The 25,675-nt window shown below is 38.5% G+C and overlaps 1 protein-coding gene across 2 annotated transcripts; it reads right to left on the bottom strand.

Moving 5' to 3' along the window:
* LOC148214695 (nutritionally-regulated adipose and cardiac-enriched protein-like) lies at nt 1–24,708 on the bottom strand. 2 transcript variants are annotated; one of them, XM_088149778.1, is made up of 6 exons: nt 24,641–24,708; nt 22,706–22,889; nt 18,827–18,934; nt 15,082–15,208; nt 10,382–10,408; nt 1–3,897 (listed from the first exon to the last, which is right to left on the bottom strand). In XM_088149778.1, exons 3-6 carry the CDS (start codon nt 18,842–18,844, stop codon nt 3,695–3,697), a joined length of 375 nt encoding a protein of 124 aa, XP_088005904.1. In that variant the 5' UTR covers nt 18,845–18,934; nt 22,706–22,889; nt 24,641–24,708; the 3' UTR covers nt 1–3,694. The 2 variants fall into 2 exon arrangements, with proteins under 2 accessions (XP_088005904.1, XP_088005903.1); XM_088149777.1 differs by having other exon boundaries at nt 18,827–18,950.
* Nucleotides 24,709–25,675: the final 967 nt, after the last annotated feature.

Consider the following 25,675-nt stretch of genomic DNA (forward strand, 5'->3'; position numbering starts at 1 on the left):
CAATTTTGAATAAGACAAACTGTGGATATGAATTGGCTAAAAAAGGAGTAAAAAATTCACATTTACTCTTTCTGGATGAAAATCTATTAAATACATAAAACTATTTGGAAAAATGAAAGCTGAATTGGATTCCTTGCTAAAAAGCACAAAAGTATTCAGCAAAGATTGGAATGCAATTTGGCATCAACAAGTGTGCAACTATAGCTATAAAGGCAGGGAACATTGTTGAAGATGATGGAACATGGCTTGACAATGAAGATTTGATAAAGGCAGTAGCACCGGAAGAAGGCTACAAATATTGGGGAATTTTGGAAGCTTCCAATTTATTACAGAACCAAATAAAAAAAGTACTTCTACCAAATATATTAAATGAGTTTGGAAAATTTCAAAATCAAAGCTAAATGGTGGAAACATCATCAAAGCAATCAATACCTGGGCAGTCCCTGTTATACAATATACAGCAGGAATAGTTGACTGGACCCAGATGGAACCTGATAACTTGGATTGGAAAACAAGAAAAGAAATGACAATGTACCATGCTCTACACCCAAAAAGCAATATTAATTGGCTGTATTTACCAAGAGCTGAAAGGGGCAGAGGACTCTTACAGGTGAAACAAACTGTGGAGGAAGAAAAGCATGGCTTGAATGACTATATCACGAAAAGTGAAGAACATTATTGAAGGAAGTCAATCAAGGAAAGCTTTTGAAAGCAATAAAGGTGAAGGCTGAGTATAGAAAAGAAACAATTGAAAACCGATTTGTTAATTGGAAGAACAAGCCAATGCATGGTCAATACTTGAAGGATATAGAAGGAAAAGTTGATAAAAACCCCACATGGAGCCAGTTAAGATCAGGAATGTTAAAAAGAAACAGAAGGCTTTCTTTTAGCAGCTCAAGAATAAGCTTTGCCAACTAATTGCATGAAAGCGAAAATTCATCATGTAACAAACCACAGTAAATGTTGCCTTTGTAATGAAAAGGATGAAACAGTTGACCATTTGATCAGTGACTGCAGCAAAATTTCACAAACTGACTACAAGCAGCGTCCTTACCGAGTTGCCAGAATTATTCATTGGAAACTTTGCCAGAAGTTTGGATTTGAATGTAGCAAGAACTACTGGGACCATCAAGTTGAGACGGTTTTGGAAAATGAGCAAGTTAAAATCTTAGGGGACTTTAAGATCCAAAGAGACAGGCATCTTGTTCATAACATACCTGATATAACAGTTATTGAAAAGAAGAAAGTCTGGCTCATTGCTATACTGGATGATGCTAGGTTGAGGAAAAGCAAGTGGAAAAAATTACAAAATACTGGGACTTGCAGATCCAATTTGAATGTTTATGGAAAAAGAAATCTGTTATACCAATTGTGACTGAGGCCTTTGGAGCAATACCTAAGAACTCCCTCGATATTTGGAAATTTTCAATTTATTGGACCCGAACACCCTAATTTTACAAAAAAAAAATATCCTGCTTGGAACTGCCTATATTCTCAGACGCTACCTTAATAATTCTGAAGTCCTTGGTTGGGACTTGAATTAGTAAGTTTCCACCAGTCTTAGACTGTGTATCTAATTGTAGATTACATCATCATCATGACTGTGTGAGCAAAAACAATAATAATAAAGCTATAGGAGGTAATGTGGACCCTTCTAACTGGAAATCTCATGTAAAATAAGGTGAATGATATAACAAATTCTTGATAGAAAGAAAGTACACTTCTGTCTTTCAGCACTGACTCACAGATCACAGAAATGACATACTGTAGTTTAATCAATAAAAGAGAGTTAGATGACATCATTCCAAATGATAGTGGAAGACAGAATATAGAGACATGTTGTAAAGGCAATTGTTGGAGCTTCCATATTTGCTTACCTTTGTATGATATCGAGTTGAAGAAGGCAGCACTAAAATAACATCTGGGGACTATAGTTTTGCATCAAGCCATTTTCCTAGTATTTGCCTTCTGTTATCCTAGGGGAGAAACAGGAATGCAGCTCTGGTACTTTCCTCAGAATGTGGTCATTGTGCCATCTGGTTGGATGGATCTCCATTGCTTTAGCATGGACAAAGTTGATATTAAGGCCTTTATGATTTACTATAATCAAACTGCGTCTGGATACTTCAACAGGTTCATACTTCATAGTAGCAGGCTGCATGGTAGTACTTCCTTAACTTGTCTGCATTTTTAATTAAATTCCAAAGGCTGCACATCACCTTACGGAACATTTTATTAATAAAGAGCTTCTGAGAGTCCCATTTCTTTGTGAGGTTCATGGTCTTGGAGAACATGGCAGGTTTTCTCAATGGTGACCCCTGTAGTGTGGAACATGCACCCCTGAAGACCTGAAGGGCACTGACTTTTTATATTCTAGAAGACTGTTAAACTTCCCTATTTCGTGAGGCATTCAGCTCCACTTGATTATTGACTCTGGGCACTCATCTGGACTGTATAATTTATTTAATGTAGTAGTGTTTTGTTATGCTATTTTTGTTTTATTATCACTTTGCATACAGAATCACACAATTGGCGCCATTAACACATGCAGTAAATATAAATAAATAAAAAATAAACATGTCATTTGAGTTATGTCTCATAAAAATATACAGACTTTCTTTTTTATATGGTGAAACATTGGAATCCACAGATTTCAGACAATATGAATAGTCAGAACAGTGTATATAAGATTTAATCTTTCAACTGTGATCATATTTTTATTATAATCTTGTAAAACAAAAGGTATTTTACACTGTGTTCAGTTTTACAGACATGGTGTGCTCATAGTAAGATATACATGGTATACCAATCTTGGAAAAACCTATTTTTCAATAATTATTTTATAAAGTCAGAGTGTTTGTAGATATACCATTAAGCCATAGTGGAAATGCAGCATTTCTATCAATGTAAATGTTGACCTAGATTCTTCATGTTCTGACTTCTGAAACTGGGGATCACTACCCATAGTTGATGATAGACTAGACAATTACAAACAACAAAGTAGATAAAATGTGTTACAGATAGAAACCATCTTGCCTACCTCTGGTCACAAATATAATCTGAATAAGAAGAGGCAATTCCCAGTTCAGTTATACAACATCTAATATACAGCATCTGGTTGTCAAGAAACACAAACATTTGCCCTGTTTTTAGAGATTTGAGGTCTGAAGAAAAGTTGATAATTCTCAGGGGAAAAAAACCAAACAAACCCAAAATCCAGTGTTTATTATATTCACTTTTCCATGTTTGTGTCCATGCATCATTCTGTAAATAATGTCCAACATTTGTTTCCACATTAACAGTCCCAAAGAACAGTTTTTTGTATGTTGTCTGGTTCAAGAATTCTTATTTTTTAAGAAATTAATTGGCAATACTTTGCTATCTTGTTTGCAATGCCCACACATCACCAACAATATTCTCAGTATGTTAATTACCTTAAAACAGTGGGTTCTAATTGCTACTAAGATAGCTAATCAATGATAATTGCAGTTTGAGAATAAATATAGAGCCCAAAGGACAGAAGAAAAAGAAATGTGTCTCATGGATAATTCTGTTGTTCTACCATATGACAATGTTTTGTCCTGTTTAGCTTTCTAAAAAAATATTTTCCCCTCACTCCAGAGTTCATTCAGATGTTAATCTAAAATAAGCCAGCTGTTACTTCTAGCTCTATGTGGTTCTGCATGCATCGTGCCTATTGCCTCAAAAACCAAGTCCAAAATTTCAAAGCAATACGTTTGATCAGAAGAAAGATTGTAACAAGATGGGAGTGAAATTCTTCCAGGACTTTGAAATCTCGTTTCCCGCTGCTGTAGTGTAGGCTTGCAGCTAACAGCATCACGGCACAAAAGGAAAGGCCCAGGAACAAAGGCAAGATCCTGACCGGCTGCTTGTGAACTGGGGTGTTGCACAAAACAGACAGAGAAATGGATTAGCTTTCTCCTGTATATATTGAAATCCCAATCATATTAGAACCTTTTTCCACTCCGTGATAATGCCATAACTTAGTCTAAAAGAATTTGTGAAGGAGGGAGGGTTTCTTTGGGTGTTTGAGAAGAGGAACCTGTGTCTATCGTTCCTCCTATTCAAGAATGATCACCATCTCCTGCTCCTGTGTGTTTCTGGCTTCTTTTAAATCCCTGTTCAACAATCTGTATTGGCTCCAAGAGCACCCTGAGACCTGCGTCTTACTGTAATTCAGCCTCATAGCCTGTAACCTTGCCACAACAGCAATGCATTGCAGACTGGGGCTGCTCTTATGACAGTCTGGAACCAAAGCAAATAATCTGTGGAACTGGCATTTGGATTTTATGACCCCTATTCTCACCATTCATTTTGATTACCTATTTGGTCCTGACTCCTGTTTAAGGAACCCCACTGCCAAATAACTGCTCATTCTTGATACATGTCAGAAAGGGAGCTATATGTCTATTGAATAAATCAATAAACAGAAATAAATGTGCATATGGTTCACCTGTTGCCTTTGCCTTCGTTTTCTGCTGTTTCCTCTGTTGTCTCACACTGATTGACTTGTACATGGTACATTTCCCAGAACAATGCTCTGCCTATTTGTTCTTTGTAAAGTACCTGATAAATATTTTTCACATTTATACATTTCCTAGTTTTGGGTGTGTGGTTATAAGGGAGCTCCATTTTAGGCCTTAATCGTGGCATCAGGACAAAGATATATTTGTTTTAATGTGCTTTGAATTTTAGTTTTGTTAAATTAGTACAATTGATACAATTACTTTCCATTCAATAATCCATCTTTGAACACTGAAAAATCTGAAGAAACCTGGGCAGCTCTCTGGAGGCAGACTTAAGATGTTGGTGAGGGAAACATGGAGCTTTGAAGCCACAATTGAGGACTCTCATTTTAGCTGTAGCACATAAACCTGTATTTTATAAAAAGGCCTAGGCTTTAAGAGCAGGGCTAAAATCTTTATTGCTACATTCCCAGTTAGATAATGTAGGCAATCCTTTTCTAGAATTGTTTTTATTATCATTTTTATGCAGTCCTTTCTCCAGGGAGCTCAGAATAGCTTACAGAACACCCCCTTCCCCAGTTTGTGGCGTTATCAAATCTTTGTGAGGTGAAGTGGAAAGATAGAAATGTAGCGAACTCCACAAAGGTATGAGGATTTGCACGTAGATCTTTCACATCCCAGCAAAGCACATAGCAGCCCCTAACACCTTGGATGAGTTTAAGAAAAGTTAATCAGGATGGGACCTGGTGAGAACCCAGATGGGACAACACTGCGAAATCTCAGAGGTATTGGCTAGATTGGAAAGTTGAAAAAAAAAAAAATCCCAGATATGTCTCTAATCCAGTTCAGCACCTGGATCACTTCACCACACTAGGATCACTCCAGGTAGGCCATCTTGACATTTGTGATGGGGTATAACAATTCGTGGGTTCTGTCTCTTGAGACTGAAGGAGAAATACAACCCTTCTGTTAAAAATATTTCCTGTCCTTATAAAATTAACAGCTTTTATTTTGGGTGGGGAGGGGGTTGTTTTCCACAATAGCAAAAGTAGCAACATTTATTCCAGACTGTGATTTCAGGTTTTAATAAGAAGGGACAAATACATTTTAAGGTGGGGAGAGACATTCAGGGTAAGCCTCTCCAGCTGAATGCATTCAAATGGACGTTACAATGTTCCCTTCCCACCGTCAAACCCAAACAGTACAACGTATTGGCCATTTTAAGAGAATCTCTTATGGTTACTTTGTATCCTACATTTAGGAGGAAAGCTGTGTTAGTCTATGGTACCCCAAAATCAGGAGTCTAATAGCACCTTTTCAGACCAACAAATCTAATCTAAAGACGTAAGCTCTTCTGAACCACAGCTGTCTTCATCAGATGCATAGAGTGTCTAGACCAGGGTTTCTCAACCTCGGCAACTTTAAGATGCGTGGACTTCAACTCCCAGAATTTCCCCACCAGCAAGGTTGCTGAGGTTGAGAAACACCGGTCTAGACTGATGTAGGATTTAAACTGGGGTGAGGCAGGGACAAGGGAAGGGAAGGCAAGACAGGTTGGTTATGCAGATATAGGTTCCATGTGAGGCAGATCACAAGCACTTTATCAATTAACAACTGCAGTGTGCTAAATCTCCAGTGTGTTTGTTGTTAAAAGGCATAATAAGCTCACAAGAGCTTATGCCTTTCAATAAAAAGTGTTACGTAGTCTGAAAAGGTGCTATCAAACTCCTCCTGATTTTGTATCCCATATGAGAAAGAAGAATGGGGGGGGGGGGTCTTACACTTAATCATGTGAGATCTGAATTACCACAATGGGGAGAACCCTCCCCTCCCCTAGTGATACTCCTTTATCAACTACCATTGATTAATCCTAGGAGATGGAGTTAATTATTGGAGAAAAGCTGAGTCAGTTCATGCTCTGCACAAGAAATACACAATGCTATGTCTTTCAGATAAAGGATGGGAAAACATTCTTTCCAAACAGATATCCACAGACTTCTTTTTAGTGAAATAGCACCCTAAAAATGGCGCTGTCACAGCACCAATGGGTATGCCATCCCCAAAACCTGCTAGTGACTGTCTCAAAATATTTCTCTACCCCAAATTAAATGTATTTCATTAAGGAAGTTGCATGCAACCACCCTCCCTCTTTTTGGGAAACTGGTATTTAATGTATATTTCCCTGAGATTTATCAGGGAAATATATATTTTTGGGAAACTGGTATTTAATATATATTTCTCTGAGATGTGTCAGGGAAAATTGCCCATGAACTGCCCATGTTAAAGATGGATGTTTACAACTGGCATTTTAGGGACAGTTATGTGTGAGAATAGTGGTAAGTTGGTGCACGCATTTTAAAAAATTAATCTACCCAATGTTTGATGGGACAGAATAATAGTTGAGCAGATACTACCCTGACAAGGACTGGATTTAGACCAATCTGCACAAATCATGTTGACAACAATAACCTGGAAAACCCAGTGAACCCTTTGTATATCAGGCTGCTTCCTCTCTGTCTCTCCTGCTCTGTTTTGGAACTAACGTAAGAGCCTGTGTCAAGCCAGGACATGCTGACGGGTTGCAGAGCCAGATAAAACATCTGTCTCACCTAACATGGCAATTTTTATTTAAGGTGCTTTGCTATTATTTTGTAATAATGGTATTCTTTTATAAAGCTATTCATGCATGGAAAATCTATGCCTCAGATAATTATTTTAAAAAAATGAATGGAGTACCGCCATTGGCCTGTTATATGCATATATTGTAGCTAATAAGCGGAATCATCTTTTTTCTTTTGAAAAAACTCTTCCATTGCTGTATCATTATGGGTAAAGGGCCACCATTCACTCTGGCCTATTTAAATTACCTGCTATTACCCGCTCCAGAATTCATGGTAAACACACTTAAGCTGTCAGGCCAAGGCACACGACGGAAAGCAGAAGTCATAAAGTCAGGCAACCCAGCCCATAATAATGTATCAAAATGTGTGAGGGGGAAGGCAGAATGCTAAGAGCAAATCATTTTAAAACACCCAAGAAACTGAATCAATGTTCTCTAATAGAGTCGGGGGGAACTACTTGCAGCAAATGATTTATTCATCTTTCATGAAGCCCTTCTTCCACTTGCAAATTATCTCTGAACAGCCTTCCATTTTCTTTGTTAAATCGATTGCTATTTAAAATTACTCTCTTTTGTACCTTCTGTGAATAGATGCCAGCCAGTGGCTTGTTTGCTTACTCCTCCATGCATGTGCTGATTCAAAAGTTATTTTGCTTCAGTCTCATTTATTATTGTTGGTCGCACAGTCAGCCAGATGTTTAGACTGGATTTGGCATTTTTATCGAGTCTTCCCCAAGGTCCTGGGATAGGCAGATGTTGTTAATGGATGGTGTTATCATCACAGGGTGTAAGCTGTTCCAAGTAAAGCTGCCTTTTGCAATTGACTGATGGTGATTTTGTCAATGCCAATGGTGTTCAAATGGTACTCCAGATGTTTTGGGATTGCACCCAAGGCGCCTATTACTATTGGTACTATCTTTGCTTTCTTTTGCCACAGTCATTCTATTCCTATTTGCAGGTCTTTGTATTTTGTAATTTTGTCCAGTTCCTTCTCTTCTATTCTGCTGTCTCCAGGTATTGCAATGTCCACTATCCAGACCTTTTTATCTTTCTGATCAACAATTGTTAAGTCTGGGGTGTTGTGTAGCAGGTGCTTATCTGTTTGAATTCTAAAGTCCCAGAGCACTTTAGCTTCTTCATTTTCTATTACTTGGTCTGTTTTGTGGTCCCACCAGTTCTTACTTAAACGCAAGTGGTATTTCTTGCGGATCTTTCAATCCACCTCTGTTGCTACTTTGTCATGCTGTTGTTTGTAGTCAGTCTGTGCGATCTTCTTGCAGCAGCTACCTAGCTGTTTCTTCAGCTTCTTTTCAGAGGCAGCATTTGCTGTCTGTTGCTGTCTTCTCAATTCTGGCTTTGTATGCATTTGTTCTTAAGGCTTGGTCTTGTGCAGCCAGAATTAGCCCTTCTGTCTCTTTCTTCAACTTTCCTGCTCTTAGCCATTGTCCTGTTGTTATCTGCTTTGCCTGCTAGCTTTTTTGTGTATTGGCCATGTGATACTTTGCCCTGCCATGGTTCTTTTCTATTCTTCATTTGGTCTTTCTTATAGGCCAGTTTGGTCTCTTCAGTATTCTGTGAACCTTCACAGTATACTAGCTTCAGTGCATCTTCTTCACTGTCCTTCTAATCCCCTTTTTTCTTCTTCAACTCTCTGGTATACTTGCAAAATCCCACACCCATCTATGTTCCTTGGTAAATAGTCTGTCAACATGGCTGTGTGGATAAAGGGCATGATTCATTGTCATTATTTTTCTGGTCTTCCTATCCAGGGCTTCTAGCTCAGCTTGGGTCCAGTCCACTATTCCAGCTGTTGTTGTTATTAGTATTATACTATGGCTTCTAATATCTAAAATAAATGGTCTGAAATTGCTTTTTTCCTTAACAGGCAAGAAAAAGCTGCTCTGCTTCCAGACATCTTCAAACAGTGGACTCAGGAATATAGCAGCCTAATTTTCACCAGCCTCATGCTCTAGACTCATTGTGACTAGAATTCCCCAATTCCTAGCTATTGAACCTGTACTCTCAATCCGTCTAGAGGGCAACCCTTTAAAGTAGGCTGTTTTTGCTTTTGAGAAATTAGCCATTTAGACCAGGCTTTCAGCTGACACGTGCCAGGCAAAAACAGAGGGCAGGCCTGCAAACCTTACCTCCATAGTCTCCACAAATCTCAAAGCTCTTCAGAGCCTCCTATGTCAAGTGTTAAGTACATTGCTAGTATGTACAGCTGAAAATCTTTATAACATTCTTGCAAGTGACCAGATTCAGTGCATGAAGGAGCTCAGGATTTCTCTAAAAGTCCTGGTTCAAAACCAGAAGGAGGAATGGGTAAGAATTTATCTCAGCTTTATCCAACCTTGGCATCCTTTAAATGAGTAGACCTCAGCACTGAGAATTCTCAGGAACAGCCATGCTGGTAACGGAATTCTCAGCAATTTCATATTTCTGAAGGTCCACCCAGGCTGGGAAGGCTGATTTATGACCTTGCTTCCTCTCCTGTTTTATGCTTCTGTCACTAGCAGTCATACTTCAGTTTACTGGTAGTTACAGTTTTCTTTTAATCCATAAGGTTGCTTGCTCTCACTCTGGAGTTTTGCTGAGGAGTTGTGTATGTCTGTTTGTGTTTGTGTTGGGGAATAAATGTAAAATGAAGTCTGCCATTGGTAACTTTGTCTTACACTGCACTGCCTGCAAGCAAACTGGTACACCTGGGCTCATCATTGATGCATACCATATACATTTTTTTTATTTATTTATTTATTTATTTATTTATTTATTTATAAAGTCCCCTCTCACCCCTATGAGTGGTATGTGTCTTCCTCAATCTTGGGTCCTCTACCAGAGGCCTGGGAGTTTGAGGGTTCTCTGCAGTATCTTAGCTGTTCTGATGTTGTTCCTAGGATCTGTTGGGGCTACTCTCTCAGCTTAGGAGTCACAGCCCCGAGTGCTCCTACCACCACTGGGACCACTTTGGCCTTGACGTTCCACTTTCCATGTATGTATTTATATATGTATTTTCAACAGCTCTACAAGACAGGCCATTGTTATTACATAACACTATATTTCAAAGGCAAAGAGAGGCCAAAGCTAAGATGTAGTGCCTTGCCCAAGATGAATTCCTGGCAGAGTGATATTTGAGCCAGGGAAGAACTATAATGCTTTGGGACCATTCCAACTGATTTGTATTTTTATAGCAGATGTGTATTAGGCATTATTAATAATTATTGCAGCAAACAATATATGCCTCAAAGTCAGTGAGTAAAAGGTTTCAACTTACCAACTATGTAGTCACAGTAGGAAATGTCTAGAAAATAGAATGCAAACTTGAACAATATTGCAAAGAAAATCTTTGGGGATTAATACAAATAGGTAAATTAAATTAGGTTGGAAATTGTCCAGTTAAGAAGCAAATGCTGATTTACCCAGTCACAAACATAATGAACAGATTTACAAAGCTACAAACATAGTGAGCTAGATTTTTATTGAGAAAGTCATTTGAATTAATTTAGCTGATTCTAGTTTTTTTCTATAAAGAAACATGCCTTCTCAGACTTGTTTTCAAGGTGTGCTAGGATTTTTGGCTGGGTGTCTAATGCATTGGGAAGGCATCAGGTATAAAACATGGTCTTTGCCTAGCCACACATCAGCAGCCCAAGCTAAACGTGATGGTGCCTGAGACCAAAACCCAAATGTTGCCTTTTCCACTAAATAATGATTATGTTCCCATGTGGACAGTGATATATGCAGGAGGCCTGTCCTAAGGGGCATCAAAAAAATCAAGATGACAGGTACAACCATACATTTGAAGCACTTTCTAAGCATGTTGCTTAAGGCACATAAAAATAGGTGGGACTTCAAGTGGTGGTTGTGACTGCCATCTTGAATTTTTGACCCCCTCCACCTTTCAGTATGCAATAATTTCCTTTGTTGACTTTACTATTTCAGTCTTTCTTTGATATTGGTTTTGTCACTAATCCGTTATTTGCTGTATTATTTCCTTTTTATGTTCATTGTTCCCCTTTGTTTAACTATTTTGTAAATACAGATGGTAATAGCAAAGCTCATCTCTGCAGATGTGTTTTTACTTCTTCAAAATGTGTCAGATATTGCACCACGGGGGGCATTTGAGGAACAATGTTAGCCACTACATACATGACTATATGCAATGCTGAATTCCCCTTGATGTGTGTGATTATTTTTCACAGGATGCCCCAAGGTGACGAAATATCTGCAGTATTCTCAGTAAATCAAAATGGTGGCCATCAGGAACCACCACAGAAATTAGCTCCACTACTCTCATCTATTGAAGCAAAAGGAATAGTTGAACAGTTGTGGAATAATGAAAACAAATGAGAAATTGTAAAACAATGATTAGCTCAAGGCAATTATTAAATGCATGAAATTTTTAACAAATATCTAGGCAAGAGGTTGCTGTATGACTTCATTCTGAAATAAGTTAAAATGGAATTAAATGGGCTGCATTTGGTTCATTTTTTGTTACAAAGTGAATGTTCCCCTTATGTCCAGTTTTAAATGACAGAAGGCCCCACACAAACAAGTTCAACTTTGGTTTGTTATCTATTCAGATACTGTAAATTGGCCAGGTGAGCCAGATGTGTTATCCTACAAAGAGCCTTTTTTGTAATCATAATACTCCTTTTGCAAGAAGTTCTAAAAGTAACTATGGATCCCTCTTTGGATATTCTGGAAAATGAGATTCTACTCATCTTCAAGGGATGTATTATCAAGCAGCTAGGTATGTCTTCTAAGACAAATGTCTATAGTAGACACTTTCCTTTATCAGTGGAACAGTTGCCACATGACTTAGGATCCTAATTTCTCAGGGTCTTCACTTACATTAAGATAGGGCTCTCTTGTATAGACAAGGTTCTATTGTTTTCTATACGTGGAAGGTGACTCACGGGATGGGGACAGGATCCTAGTGGGATCTCACTACTTTCCATTACACACACCAAACACACATATACACACATGCACACATTATACATGCCAGGATGCTCATCCAAGTATTATTTTCCCAATGCAACTGTTGGCTCTGTGGTTTAGCTAGGTCATTTGGAACACTGAAAAAAACCTTAGGGGAGGTGATTCTTGGAGGTGGGGAATGAGTGGGTTAGGAATCCTCAATCCATGTTGGCTGAGAATTCTGGGAATTGTAGTCTAGCCCAGGTCAAGGATATCAGGTTAGGCAAATCTGTTTTATAGAATGTTTTGAGTAGAAATATTTTTTATAAATCCATTTCAGTTGTAAGAAGAATGATATGACTGTGCTTGTTGCAGAAATATAGCCTGTTGTGAGGAAACACGGATTTTGTAACCATGCTTCCTACTTTATTTCCTAAAGAAAACATGACAGAATAAAAAATTCTGCTTTTTTTTAGAGCCACCAAGGGATAAATCATCTGATTGTATCTTGGAATGGTATTTGTTGATAAGAGCCATTCAAATCTTGATTTAGGGAGAAATCTACTGCAAATGGAAAAATGTCTGTTGTGCCAAAATGCTTTCATTTTTCAATCTATAGCTGAGCCACAATGATGGTTTGTGTTGTCATTTGGCAACATAAAATTTATCAGAGACCATTTGCACTAAAGGATATAAATGGATGAGTTGGCAGTAGAAAATGAGGATTTCTTACCACCACTCCAAACATGATTTTTCATTGTGAGCTTTGTCATTGAGGCAACTTCATAATAGCTCATGTAACTTTATAATAAGTGTTTTAAATAGAAGTAGGGATGAACAATCCATCTATTTTGTTTTCACTCAATTTTTCATGTTAACAACCTTGAATTTGGTTTGATATGTTTTCACTTTATTTTGTAATATTATTCTTTTAGAAAATCTCTGCATTTGTGAACATTTTTCTAAATGTGTGCAATTTTGTACACATTTTTAAAATTTGTACATTTTCCCACAAGCACTTCTCTCTAATATAAGGCAGTTTTATGAACATGTTAAGCTAGTACATATTATACATAATACTGTAGTAGCTACATTTTTATTATGTGTTGCTGAATTGTGAACAAAGACAGAACAATTAACATTTAAGTTTATCATGTTGCTATTCAACAATACTCTAAGATGGGGGGGGGAGGCAAAAAGTAGGTTTGGGGCTATGGTCTTTCAGCACCCTTTCTACAGCTCCCAGAATTCCCCAGAGGGCATTTGTCCAAAGAAGTTGGTTTTTTTGTATTTCTGGGAGAAGTTGGGAGATTTTAGGGCTTCAGGACCCCATATCATTCTATAAAACCTCAAATCTCCCCTCTTCTCAAACTGGATCACGGCCCTCACACTTTTGGTATTGTTCTCAAACTGCTAATAGCACAGGTCTGCTTAAGAAATAATGAAAGGTAAGTTGCACTTCCTAGATAGAAGGCATTGTTTGAGTAACTGTCATCCTAACCTTGCTTAGAAGATCTACATTCCATTTAACTTAATAGGTGACAGTAACCATTTATATGGAAATTTCCAAAACATTGTATTACTTATTATTTCACTATGGTAGTAGGAAAAGCAGTTTTTTAAATCAAAGCTAAAGGAACATCCCTGCATCCTTTACACACCTATGAAACTTGTTTGAGCCCCACTAGCACTATTAGTGCATGGGAAAGTGATACTTGTAGGGCAAAACCCATGTGGGGAATGAAAGACAGCCTTTGCATATTTGATTTTAGCTTCCTCCCTCAATTTTTATCCTGATATTCCTCGTTCATCCCCAAAGGAACAAATATTTCTATTCATTTCTTTGGAAGCAAAGTGTATTTCTGAAATAAGCCTTTGTATTAGTAAAACATAAAGTAGAACAGAAACTGAGTTTTTTCAATCTTTTTGTGGGGCTGGGTGGGTGGGTAAAAACCTGGTTAAATCCTGAGATAATCACAGAGGAGTTTCTGGAAACTCATTTGTTTGTAATTTCAGTGTGCTAGGGAAAATTTACCTGCTCTTACTTATTTTTCTTAGGAGAGTGGTATCATGTTTAATGTGTGGAGTTATGCCTAAGGAAATTTAGCTTCAAGTCCAGTCTCAGTCATAGCTCACTGACGTTCTTTTAACCCAATCTATACCACTGCATTTTGTTCTGGGAAAAATTGGAGGATGAATATATATATCCATATATATATGCCACCTTGATCTCACAGAGGTAAGGTGAGATATAATTCAAACATAAATCAATCAATGTTCATGTGAAGCTGTAATGGAAACTTCCTGATACCTCCTCAGATCACTTACTCTTATAAATCTGCATTATCTCTTTTGAGTGGTGGCAACTCTTTAGGTTCTCAAGAGCGCTTTTGGAATCCTCTCATATTTGGAATCTGATCCCTCAAAAAATTCTGAAGGTACAAAGGATTTGAACTGGGTCTTTCTACATGCAAACGATGTACTCAGCCACTAAGCCCTTTCCCTTTTGATTATTTATGCCAGTTCTCTGGCAGCATTTGCATGTAAGAAAGTGTTAGGCACATATTTAAACAAAACAACTCCCCTGCAGTGTGTGTGAATGAGATCTCCGGTTATTCACTGGCTCTGCTTGCAGTGCAAGTCTAAAGCATAAGTCTTATACACCAGAGAGCATCCCCAAACAGAGAAGATTTTCTTCTCTTGATCTCTGAAAAGGGAGTCTCATATTCCCCTTCAGAGGTCACTCAACATCTTCAATATAGATCTGACGTACTAGAACATTATCTTTTTTCACTGTAAACTTGGGGGTTTTTTCCCCCTCCAGCTGTTAGCTTCTTATTATCTTTGAGCTTCTGTGTTCGTCATTTGTGCTATTGGACTGATACAGAAAACCAGTGTGCCATTGGGCTGATCGATAATTTAAAAAAGTGTTGTGTAGAGATACAGCTACAATTCAACAAAGAGATCTTAAAAATAACTCAAAGCTACTTAAGAACACCTCAGAAGGATTGAGTATGATAGAGATCATAGCTGAGAAAGGCTGAAACATACCATTTGTAATAATTTCTCCTGGTTCCTGGAATCGAACTCTTCTTTCTACTTTTTGCTTTTCTCTGAATGCTTGGCTCATGGAAGATCTTTTCCTTAGTATGGACGGAGGACATTGGGTAAAACGTGGCTGAAGAAAAAAAGAAAACAGTTGAGCATAAGATAAACATCCAGTCAGTTTATGGTGTGAGGATTGGTTATATGTAGTTTGGCTATAAATTCTTTGATGGTTGTATGTTTTGTAGCGCTGTAAGCAAGAAAGGGTTGATTGCCAAGCCGCTGAAGCAACTACGGATGGATAAAGAAAGAAAAACATGGAGGTTAGTTGAGAAATGGCTTGGCTAGTATTGGAAGGAAAGAAAAGGAGAGAAACCTGGGATAACTAGAAGAAGAGAATATTTAACCATTCTGTTAAAAAAAGCAAATTAGGAGGAAGCAACAATATTAAGTACTTAAAGCCTTGGCATAATGAGAAGTCTACAGTAATTATATGTGCAAGTACATAATTTTGAGTAGGATAAATTACCATCATTCCAGATAATTATTACCTCTGAATCCTCCATATAGGCTTTAGTTGATGAAAATAACATACTGGAAAACTGGGTAACAAGTCCACATCTCACTATCCCATTACCAGAAAAGGAAATAAATCCTATTAAAGGAGAAAGCAGTATCCAAACAGGCTTAGATGAGAATAAAGATGTGTTTAGTGGGGGCCACAGGTGGGAGTCAGCTTTGAGAAGTAATCAATTTCCAGAAGAAATGGAAGAGGGAAATTTGATCCATGAAACATTACAAATGATTAGTATGACTAGGGTTGTACTAAGTCTTTGGCCTTTAATACCATGTCCAACTGTCAAAATGTCCAGATGCATTCACTGTATTATCTCAGTTGAAATTATGCAACATATGTTGGTTAATATGAAGCCTGTAGTAGGTGGCACTACCTAGCTGACCTTGGCTGTTTTTGAAACAGCTAAACAGGATTGAACCTCACTAGTGTTTAATGGGAGACTACCAGAAATCCCAAGACTATAGGCTAGATTGGGAAGTTAAAAAAGAAACATTTTGGAAGAAGGCAATGACAAACCACTTTGATATTTTTGCCCCCAGTGGGACATCCATGGGCACAAGGAAGCCCACAGATCCTTCCTTGACATCTACCAGTTCCCTCCTCACTAGTGATTTTAAGGTCTTTAAAAGTCATCCAATCATTGCTCCGCCAGAATAACAGTAATGCAGACAGGCTTTCTATCTCTTTAACAATGGGTGGGTGATGTATAAATTGCTGGCGCAGAAATGACCTTAGTTATCTGGACCCAAGTGCAACATATTACCTGCTGCACCACATATGTATTTAGTATTAATTTGGGCGATGCAGAGATCTGGATTCAAAGGGCAAAATGTGGATCTCCACACAGTAAGTACTGGTAACACCTTAAATCAAGTACATCTTTTCCTGGGATTATGTACCAGCTTCAGTGAGCAAGCCATGCAAGTCATCTGCTTCAATATGCTCACATGTGCTCTGAATCACACTGTGTTCTTTGAATTTGGATCTAATGCCAATGTTCTCAAACTTTTCCTGTAGCTTATTTTTGTACATGGATTAAAGTCCTCAGAAATCATCCTAGTTGTGGACAGCTCATATATCTTTCCCATGCTAATATAGTACGGTTATATTATATATATGCTACAAATTGGATCTATTATTATAGCAGTGAAGTGGGATTGGAACATTAGAATTTCCTACTGATATTACAATACAATTATTTCAATAATTTTAGTTGGGAGGCAATGTGATTTACTGTAATCTAGGGTTTTAATACTCTGTAGTCCTGCCATCATTAAATATATACCTTGAATTAAGATGGCTCAGCACTGATTGTTGAAATATGTTTTTTAAATTTGTTCCTGCTGTGTCAACAGCACATGGAAGAGTTTCTTTACTAGAGTTATTTGTAGGATACATTGCTTTTGGACTCTTCTTCAGATGTGGAAGAAACCTGAGCACTGTAAGTGCCTTCCAGAGATAAGGCCTCTTTACAGGTAGTCCTCACTTACCAACCACTTGTTTAGCGATTGTTCAAAGTTATGATGGTGCTGAAAAAGGAGACTTATGTCCAGCCCTTGAAGTTGTGGTAGTTGCAGTGTCTTACAGTCTCGTGATTGCCATTTGTGGCATTCACAGCCAGCTTTCGACAAACAAAGTCAATGGGGAAGCTGGCAGGAAGTCAGAAGTTGCAGTCACATGATGTCGCACTTAATGACTCATGGTGATTCACTTAACAACTGCAGCCAGAGCCAATGAACTGACGTAAACTGGGTGTGGTTGTGTGATGTTTCACTTTATGACCGCACCACTTAGCAACAGAGTTGCCAGTCCCAATTGCTGTTGATAAGTGAGGACTACCTGTATTGCCATATGAGAAGGGGAAAAATGTCTTTATTAATATAAAACCTACATTTTAAAAATCACAACATGGACAGAACTGTGAGGGAATCCATAGGGACTATGCACCACCAAGTTTAAAAAAAAAACTGTTTAAAAGTGTTTGTAATCCTAGACTTCTCTTCTAATGTTCATGGCTCACAACTGTCACATTTCTAAGGAACTACTTAAGGATTTTGAGAGTCCATTTGATTCATGTTTTAAAGCAAATTAACTTGATTTGCATCTCCTGGAAAAATACACAGGAATTCTAAAGTTTTTCCTTTTTTCCTAATTTTATTATAAAGTTTCTGGCTTAAAAATACTAGAATGCATGTACTGTACATTAAAATCCACATATAGGATAAAATGTGTGAAAATGTATATTAAAGCAAAAAAATAAATAAATGGAGAACTGCATTTAGCAAAGGAGTAAAAATCTTTGCTTCACTTTCAAGTAAAGTAATACAAACCCCAGCATAAGACAATTTAGTTCCCCAAACCACTGACCTTGTGAAATTGGACAGCTCTGGGGCTGTTTCTGAACTGCTGCAAAACATTGTGTAGGGGTTAGCCTAAGGGTCTTAGAAAGATCCTGAGAGCATCTACGCTGTAACATTATGCTGCAGTTTACTCTCAGTTCTACATTCCTAATGATAATATTGCCATTGTTTATGGTGCAAGACAGAGGAAGGAAAAGACTGCAGATACATTATTAGGGGGACTTGCCCAGAGTCCCCAGTTGTGGGGGAGATGGGCGGGGGAGAAATCCAACAAATAATAAAATTAATGATATTGGGCTGATAACACTGTCAATACAGTGTGTGTGCGCATGTGTGCCTGTGTGGGAGTTAGAAGGAGAAACACATGTATCCAGAGGCTTGTTCCATTTTCTGAATCAAATTTACAATGGTCGCATTTTGTAGTGCAGATTGTGTTAGCTACTTTAATATACTAGTCCCAATCAGGTTTAAAGATCTAAGCCTTCTTTTCTTATGAGAAGTCGAGAATGTTGCCATATTTAGTTGTGCATCCAGAGATAAAGGCTCAAAGCATACACTGAGGGAGTCATCTGAAAGTGATTAGCTTGTAAGGCTTACACGTAAACAGTCCAGTAAAACCAGACAAATTTATGGACCCTGAGAATGCAAAGTACACATTCCTCTGGTCCCTAATCTTTTCAGCCCAGGTGGCTTTCCATTTTTGTGATATCATAGCCAATACCTACTCAGGATCATTGGGCATCGTTACAGACCCTCCGGGTTCAGTTACCATCTGCTTAACATCTGCCAGAAGCATTCCAGAATTCCATCTTACCTTTTCCTTCTTGTGCATTGGAGAAACCGAAGGAATAAATTCATGCTGCAAAAAAATGACATTTGCAGAACTTCTGAAAGCCTTGGCAAACAAGCTCCTTCATTACTTCTGCGAAGAATGGATACTGCAGTTACAGAATGACAGAGAGAAATAAAATCCAGAAATGCAAATTGATCAACAGTACTCTTTATTAGTGGCCAGTGATGCAGTTTCCCAGGACAGTGGGTATATGAAACAGTGTTTAGCATCACCCTCATTTAGAACAGGTGGACCCTTTTATCTTCCCATCAGAAAAAACGTTGAAGAAGAGTTAGTGCTTTTGCTGCTGTTAACTCTTCATTTTACATCAACCCAAAATCTTATTCATGCAGTCAGTAGAAAACAGCTCTGAGTGTGTGAACGAATAAATAGCTAGATACACGTTCTTCTACCATTGCTTCTTCCCACACTCCAGCCCATCCTGTTGCAATCCCACTTTATTTCAATTGAGCAACTCTGGTGCATGTAGTGACAATATGTGCTAATCTGTACCACCCTATTCCCTGACACATTTTGTGCCCTAACTCATTATTGAAACTCCTGAGTAAGCCTCAGCTATAAAGTGAACTGAAGGAAGTTGTGCAAAATCATCTCTTCTTTGATGAAAATATATAATCAAGACTGCTGATACAAACAGTTATATAAGGCAAGCCCAATATATTCCACTAGTCAGGGGGCAGATTTTAAACAGCATTCTCTCTTATTATCATAGAGCATAAATTAATGGCTTGTTCTGGGTGCATGCATCAAATCCCCTAATCTCATTTCCCCAAGACAAATATTGAGAAGGGCTATGTAGAATTTCAGATTTGAAGGAAAAGCTGCATTGGAGTCCATGCAGGGCTGTTGACACCTGTCGGCAATTTTTTAAAGCAACTTCTTTTCCTAGGATTGCATAGCTGGCCTCCAGAGCTCTAGCACAATCTTGGGAAAAGATGCCTTTGGATTAAGGAATTGCCATCAGTTGCAACCTTCATATTTGCATGCATTTTCCTCTCTGAATCTGAAGCACTGCACAGCCTTAATACTGAGTTGCATCACAACTAATTTAATTTGCAAGCTATTCCTAATTCACTCTAAAACCTAACCCACTATGGGGATCCTATAAGCAGGACATGGGTAATAATATCCTCCTCCCTGGGTTCCACAGCAACCAACAGAGTGACACATTGCCAGTCCTATTTGAGGTAACATATAGCCACATGACTAACAGCCATCAGTAGCTTTATCCTCTTTTAATTGGTCTCATCCCCTTTCCAAGTCATCAGAGTTGAGGGCCATCACCCCATTCTGTATGGAATTGCACAGTTAATAATGTGTGGTGTGAAAAAAGGAAAATCCACTGCCTGAGGCAGCCAACTCACTTCACCTTATAACAGAAAGATTTCTCTGCAATGAAGTGTACGCAACAGCTGTTAAAAGTAATAACCCAGACACCCTCCTCTCACAAAAAATTATGGAAACCATTCGCAGTGTAGGAATGGAGTAGAGGTATTAGAACACACCACCAGCACTATAACTCTGCAAAAAGGAAGGTTGAGACGCAGGAGAGTACCATTCCCCTCTTATACTTCCCAGTGGTAAAAAAGTCTAGCAATAAACCTTTTGTGATACCCTCCCAACCCATTTTTATGCACACAGGAGAGCAGCAGAAATAATATGAACTCTTTGTTCCCCCATTTCCTTCCGCAGGAATAAATACTTGAGACAAGCAAAGTACTTTGTAAATGATGTCTTTGTACAGGTTCATACAGCGTGGTTCAATTAGTCCAAAACCTAGCAATTTTCTCATATCATTGAATCTGGTTTTATTGCAAATAGGGTCATTGAAATAGTTGTTCCCAGGGATAATGGACTTAGTTTATCTTAACTATTAGCACTTCCAGGGGCTGTGCGTGCCTGCACTGATACAACATTTATGTATGTGTAGGTGCAAACACACATATGAATGCAAACATACATATGTATATCTTCATGCAGTTATGCATATATTAATAATGAAGTAACCTTATCTTGTACAATCTGAAAACAAAACCATGTAAGAGCAGGCAGCAAAGTGTGCCGATGTAACTGGAAGCTTGCATATCAAGGCTCACAGAGGAAACAAATAATGAATAAATAAGGAAGGATGCTTCCAGAGTTCCTTTGGCTTCTTAGGTGCTAACTGATCCCCTGTTCAACATTCCAGCTATAATGTTCCATTAAGTAAATAATAAGGTGCTGCCTCGGAACTACCTGTTACAGCATAAAGATGGAATGGAACTCCCTTTTGCTAGGTGCAACTATCCATAGCTGTGTAGAACAATCACTACGTCCCATAGCAATACACTTTGTAGGATATGCTTTGGCCAGGAAGAAACAGCTCCATGCTGATGGATTCACAATTAGGTGAACATCTATAGATACTGCATGGACATTCCCCCTACTCACCAGCTTATCATAAAACATGTCCTATTATTAAAGAAATGTGATAAGACTCAATATACACAGACTTGGTCTTATGTTAAATTATCTGATCTATCTGTCACAGAGATGCCCAGTCTAAGGTCCAGGGCCACCTGAAAGGTCTTAAGTGTAGCCAAAAACAATCTCTAAGTATTATTACCAAATTGTAATTTTTCACATGGCAGAAGGAGAAAGATATTAAATACATGGCAAAGAGTAATCACATTAATTATTCTTAGTATCACTTAATTGTAAATGCAAACAAACATAGTGTTTGTTCTAGCCCCATTGATTTTTGAAATGCAACTCCTGGCATATCATTCAACCCCACCACAAAGACAGCTTCAGGACTCCTAATCTCAGCAGCCTGGAAAATTGTGACATTATGTAGGAAACACTCCCAGGATCTACAACTGAAATAAGAAATGGCTCCTTATGAGAACCTCGATTCAATGGCATTCTCAAAACAATCACAAATGATGCTCAGCCTCTGAGGCACCAGAACAGCAACCAAAATATTCTTAGAAGAAGAGTACTGAAGGAGCTCTGGTAAGTCCTGTAGACCAATCCCCTGCTTGCTAGAGCATCACCAAAATATGCTTGTGATCTCCAGCATGAGGAAGGCCAGCAGACTTTTAGCCTATTACTTCTATTGTGATCTCTAAAAAGTTCAGCACAACCTTCTTGCCTATATCATATCATTTAGATTCAGTAGAGAAGAGATTTTTACCCTCTTCTATATGACAGATCTTCAATATTAGAAAATACTTGATGCATTGGGTCAATTAGCAATTAGCATTACATGGCCTAAGCCTTTAATGTTTACTGAAAACTAAGTCCCTCTAACTGGTCTTACCCTTAGGGTTCTGGTGTGTTCATTGATCTTAACTGCTGCTCCCCTCCCAGTACAATTTGTAAATATTTCAGTTCTCTTAAATATTACAGTATCCATTGAATATACAGTACAACCATTAATGTGCATTGGCTTTGGCCTATACTGCTAAGGAGCTATCAGGTTTTAAATAATTGGGAATATGCCTCGTCTTTATTGAAGGAAGATCCATAACATTCCCCAGGCACTGATATGAGAATGGTATGACCTACTGGATGGTTCCCCCCCCCCCGCCCCAGCATTCTGTGTTGCTCCTTTGGATTCTGTTTTTTATATTTTGTTTTATTATGTGTTTTTTTTACTGATTATTCTGTCCATCTTTTCAGTTATAATGCAATTGATCTCTCCCTCTCTCTCTCTCTCTCCATCCATCCATATCTGCTTCTCTCCCCACTCTTAAAAATCCAAGTATATTTTATAGATATTTTAACAGGTCAGAAAGACAAATTTGCAAGGAAAAACACTGTTTCAGACCAGGACTCAACATTGGATCAGTCACATACCTGTTCCATGATGTGTTAAAAAGCATACTCTGAAGTCTCAAGCCTGTGCATCTAAGTTGGGGGGCATGGTTAGCAAATCCTTCAAAAAAGTAGCAGCTGTTGTCCTTCTCGGTCTGCAAATTCCTTTAAAGCTGTCAAAGATGTTGTAATCAGATGAGGTGATCAAACCCAATCCTCCTGAGACCTGGAAATAAGATCCAGAGAAGAGCAGTTCAGCTGCAGTAGGACTAAGGCTGGAACACTTACGTTTCCATTGAAATTAAACGAGGGGACTTGAATTCCTTCAGGAGTGAAAAGCAAAGCTCCAACAGGTCTAAGCAGGACTAATGTTTTGGGCTGCTTCTTTAACTGATGTGAGATAAAGTTCTGAGTGGCCCCGTAATGGAATCGGAAAGCAGTTAAAACGTTTATTGATGGGAGCAAATTCTGCAAAGAATGAATGTTTAGCTGGGTGGTTTTCCTGGCAAATCCCACCCCCTCCCTAGATCTGAGTAGTTTTATTACTGGAGAATCAGCAGAAACCGAAAAAGATGCGTAAGCCAACGTTTTTATTTGATCAAGTCTGTAAATGTGAAAGCCCTAAAAATAGATTTGGAAAAGAAAAAAACCCATTGTAGTTTGTTTGATGTCTGCAGAGAAAGTGGCAGAAGAGGATGGTTTAAGATACCTCATCTAAAGGGCTCTCAAATGGCAGAATTTGTCTTGATAGTAATGGCTCCTGCCAACAATACGATCTCCTGCTTTGCAGCTTGCCACTAACAATAGCCATTGGTTAATGTGCACTGAGACTGAGGCAGAAATGCAAGATGCATCTGTCAGGAAAGTGAAGGCTGAGATCTGTGTTCTGTTTAAGTTTGTTGAGAAAGACAGAGCATCTGTGTTTAGGCAGAGAAAGAGGTGTTGATTTGGAGGATGGTCACTGTCTTATGAACCGGCTCACTGCTGCATGCACGTTGCTTCTCTGATCAGCCTGTCCTTTACAGTCCATGAAAGAAGACATTAAAGGTGAAAAGGAAAGCAACTTTGAGCATATGCAGAATGCCTTTTTCTGATAAAAACATTGTAGTTTGGTGGGACTGGTGAGAGATGACTGTATACAGAAAGTTAATCTGTGGGTCCTAGTCACATCCAAAACCAGTGGAAAAGATTTATAGGAGGGTAACATTAGATTCAGGGTCAATCCTGGGTTAATGTAGTATTTGAAAAACAATCCAAAGGATTGTAGTGGGGTTGAAATGAAAGTGAAAAGCAGAAGAAAATGGAATGCCAAGCAAATCATTGGAGTGCTGGTAGACTGAGAGCAGGCGAGGCAGGCAGAAATGAGAAAAAGAAGAGATCCAGGAAAACTCTCTGTACCACAGTTATCTGAACCTAGAAATATACATAGCCAGAGCAGTGCAATTCAGAAGAAGCAGTTGGTTGTCTTTATGTTTGGAAAGCAGGAGAAGAAATGATGGGAAAACAATATTGCTCCATCTTCTGTATGGCACCCACATGACCCACTTCTAGGGCCACCAGATCAGGGCTGCAAAAATCCAGATGATCAGCTCTCCTTGATGTCATCTAGTGCATGTTTGGATTTTTGTAGCCCAGATCTGGTAGTCCTGCTCACTAACTCACTGTACCAGACAGGTTTAAACCTGCTATTTGGAGTTTGGGAAATGCACTTGAAGTCTCACATCTCGGTCCTTAAGATAACTTTTACACTGAAAAAAAAGAAAACCACTATCAATACACTTTTAATTTTAGGAACTAGAACATTAGCTTTGGATGGAGAATTCCAGACAACATCACCTTGAAAGGAGCCTCCTGCTTCTAATATATATCTCTAGCCTGTACTCTTTTTTTTTTTAAAATTGCATAGCAAAGCATACAATAAGAATTTACAGCCGGATAAAAGTAGTTGCCTATGCAACTATCAAGTCATTTACTTGCCTGAACCTCCATCCATGTTACAGCTTGCCAAAGACCCCATCTGGGAATGAGCTAAATACAGAGTGTTCCCATGTGTTTATACTGGGGTAGGATGTTTAATGCTCCTGTCATTTATCTGAAGATCAAGTGAGAAAAACGCCAGTGCCAAGAAAAATAAAAGAAAGCATTACAGCTTGTGCTATAAATACTGGCTTCTTTTGACCTACGAGAGCTTTCATTTATATAAGTCCAAAATGGCTGAGCAAAATCTCTCTGAATTACCTCTCTCCTTTCTTTTGCTATTCTTGAAATAGATCCAATGAAGCTGCAACTCTTTCTCCAGACTTCTTACCTCCCAAACGTTTAGAATCAGAGGTATCCAGGTATTAATCATGTATTCAGTCACAAATACTCAACTTGTCATTATTTTCTTTATAAATCTATAATGGTGTTTATTGTCATATAATATCTGAGCTCTCAAAGGATCACAAACCTCAACCACTATAAGAACATTAAGGTCAAGACTGAAAACGACCCAGCTGCATTATTATTTAGAAAATGTAAACCAGGGAAAAAAATAAGAATGCAGAATGGTAGGGATTTCCCAAGTAGATTAGGATAGGAGATGCCCTTAGGAGATTCTCAGACTCCCTGCTGCCCTTTTATTTCTTCCTTCTCATTATTGCTACTGCTTCTCACTTTCATTTGCCTCTTTTGGGGGGCCCAACACATGCTTTATGTCAGCTGTTCCTTCTTACACTTCTTTGCAAACCAGCGGCAAGAGCAAGCTGGAGAAGCAGCAATGCAGGATTGACCCTGGAGCTTTTCCAGAGCTGCCCCTCCCATTAGGCAATATGACAGGGTGGCCAGAGGCATCTGAGTCTGTCATTAAGCACAGCAAGTGGTGATGTGTTAATGCCCTTTTTTGTATTTTTATTCTTAGAAAGAACAGTGTTGGGATTTTTAAAAAACTAAGTAACAAAATAACTTGGCTGGTTTTAGATTGTGTATAACTTGATTTGGGATAAGGGGCATCATTGTAAAAGGTTGTGGGCC

The sequence above is a fragment of the Python bivittatus genome, unplaced genomic scaffold (assembly GCF_059951505.1).
Source record: "Python bivittatus isolate LINGU-HERP-01145 unplaced genomic scaffold, Pbiv_v1 ctg000580_np1212, whole genome shotgun sequence".
Lineage (NCBI taxonomy): Eukaryota > Metazoa > Chordata > Lepidosauria > Squamata > Pythonidae > Python > Python bivittatus.

Bases quoted from the DNA above. Each gene is read 5' to 3' on its own strand.
- LOC148214695 (XM_088149778.1), bottom strand. The intron at 10,409-15,081 runs GTATGTTTCAGC...TCTATTTTCTAG, and splicing joins AGGAGAAATTATTACAAATG to ACATTTCCTACTGTGACTAC. The intron at 3,898-10,381 runs GTAAGTTGAAAC...GCAACACCCCAG, and splicing joins CTACTGTGACTACATAGTTG to TTCACAAGCAGCCGGTCAGG.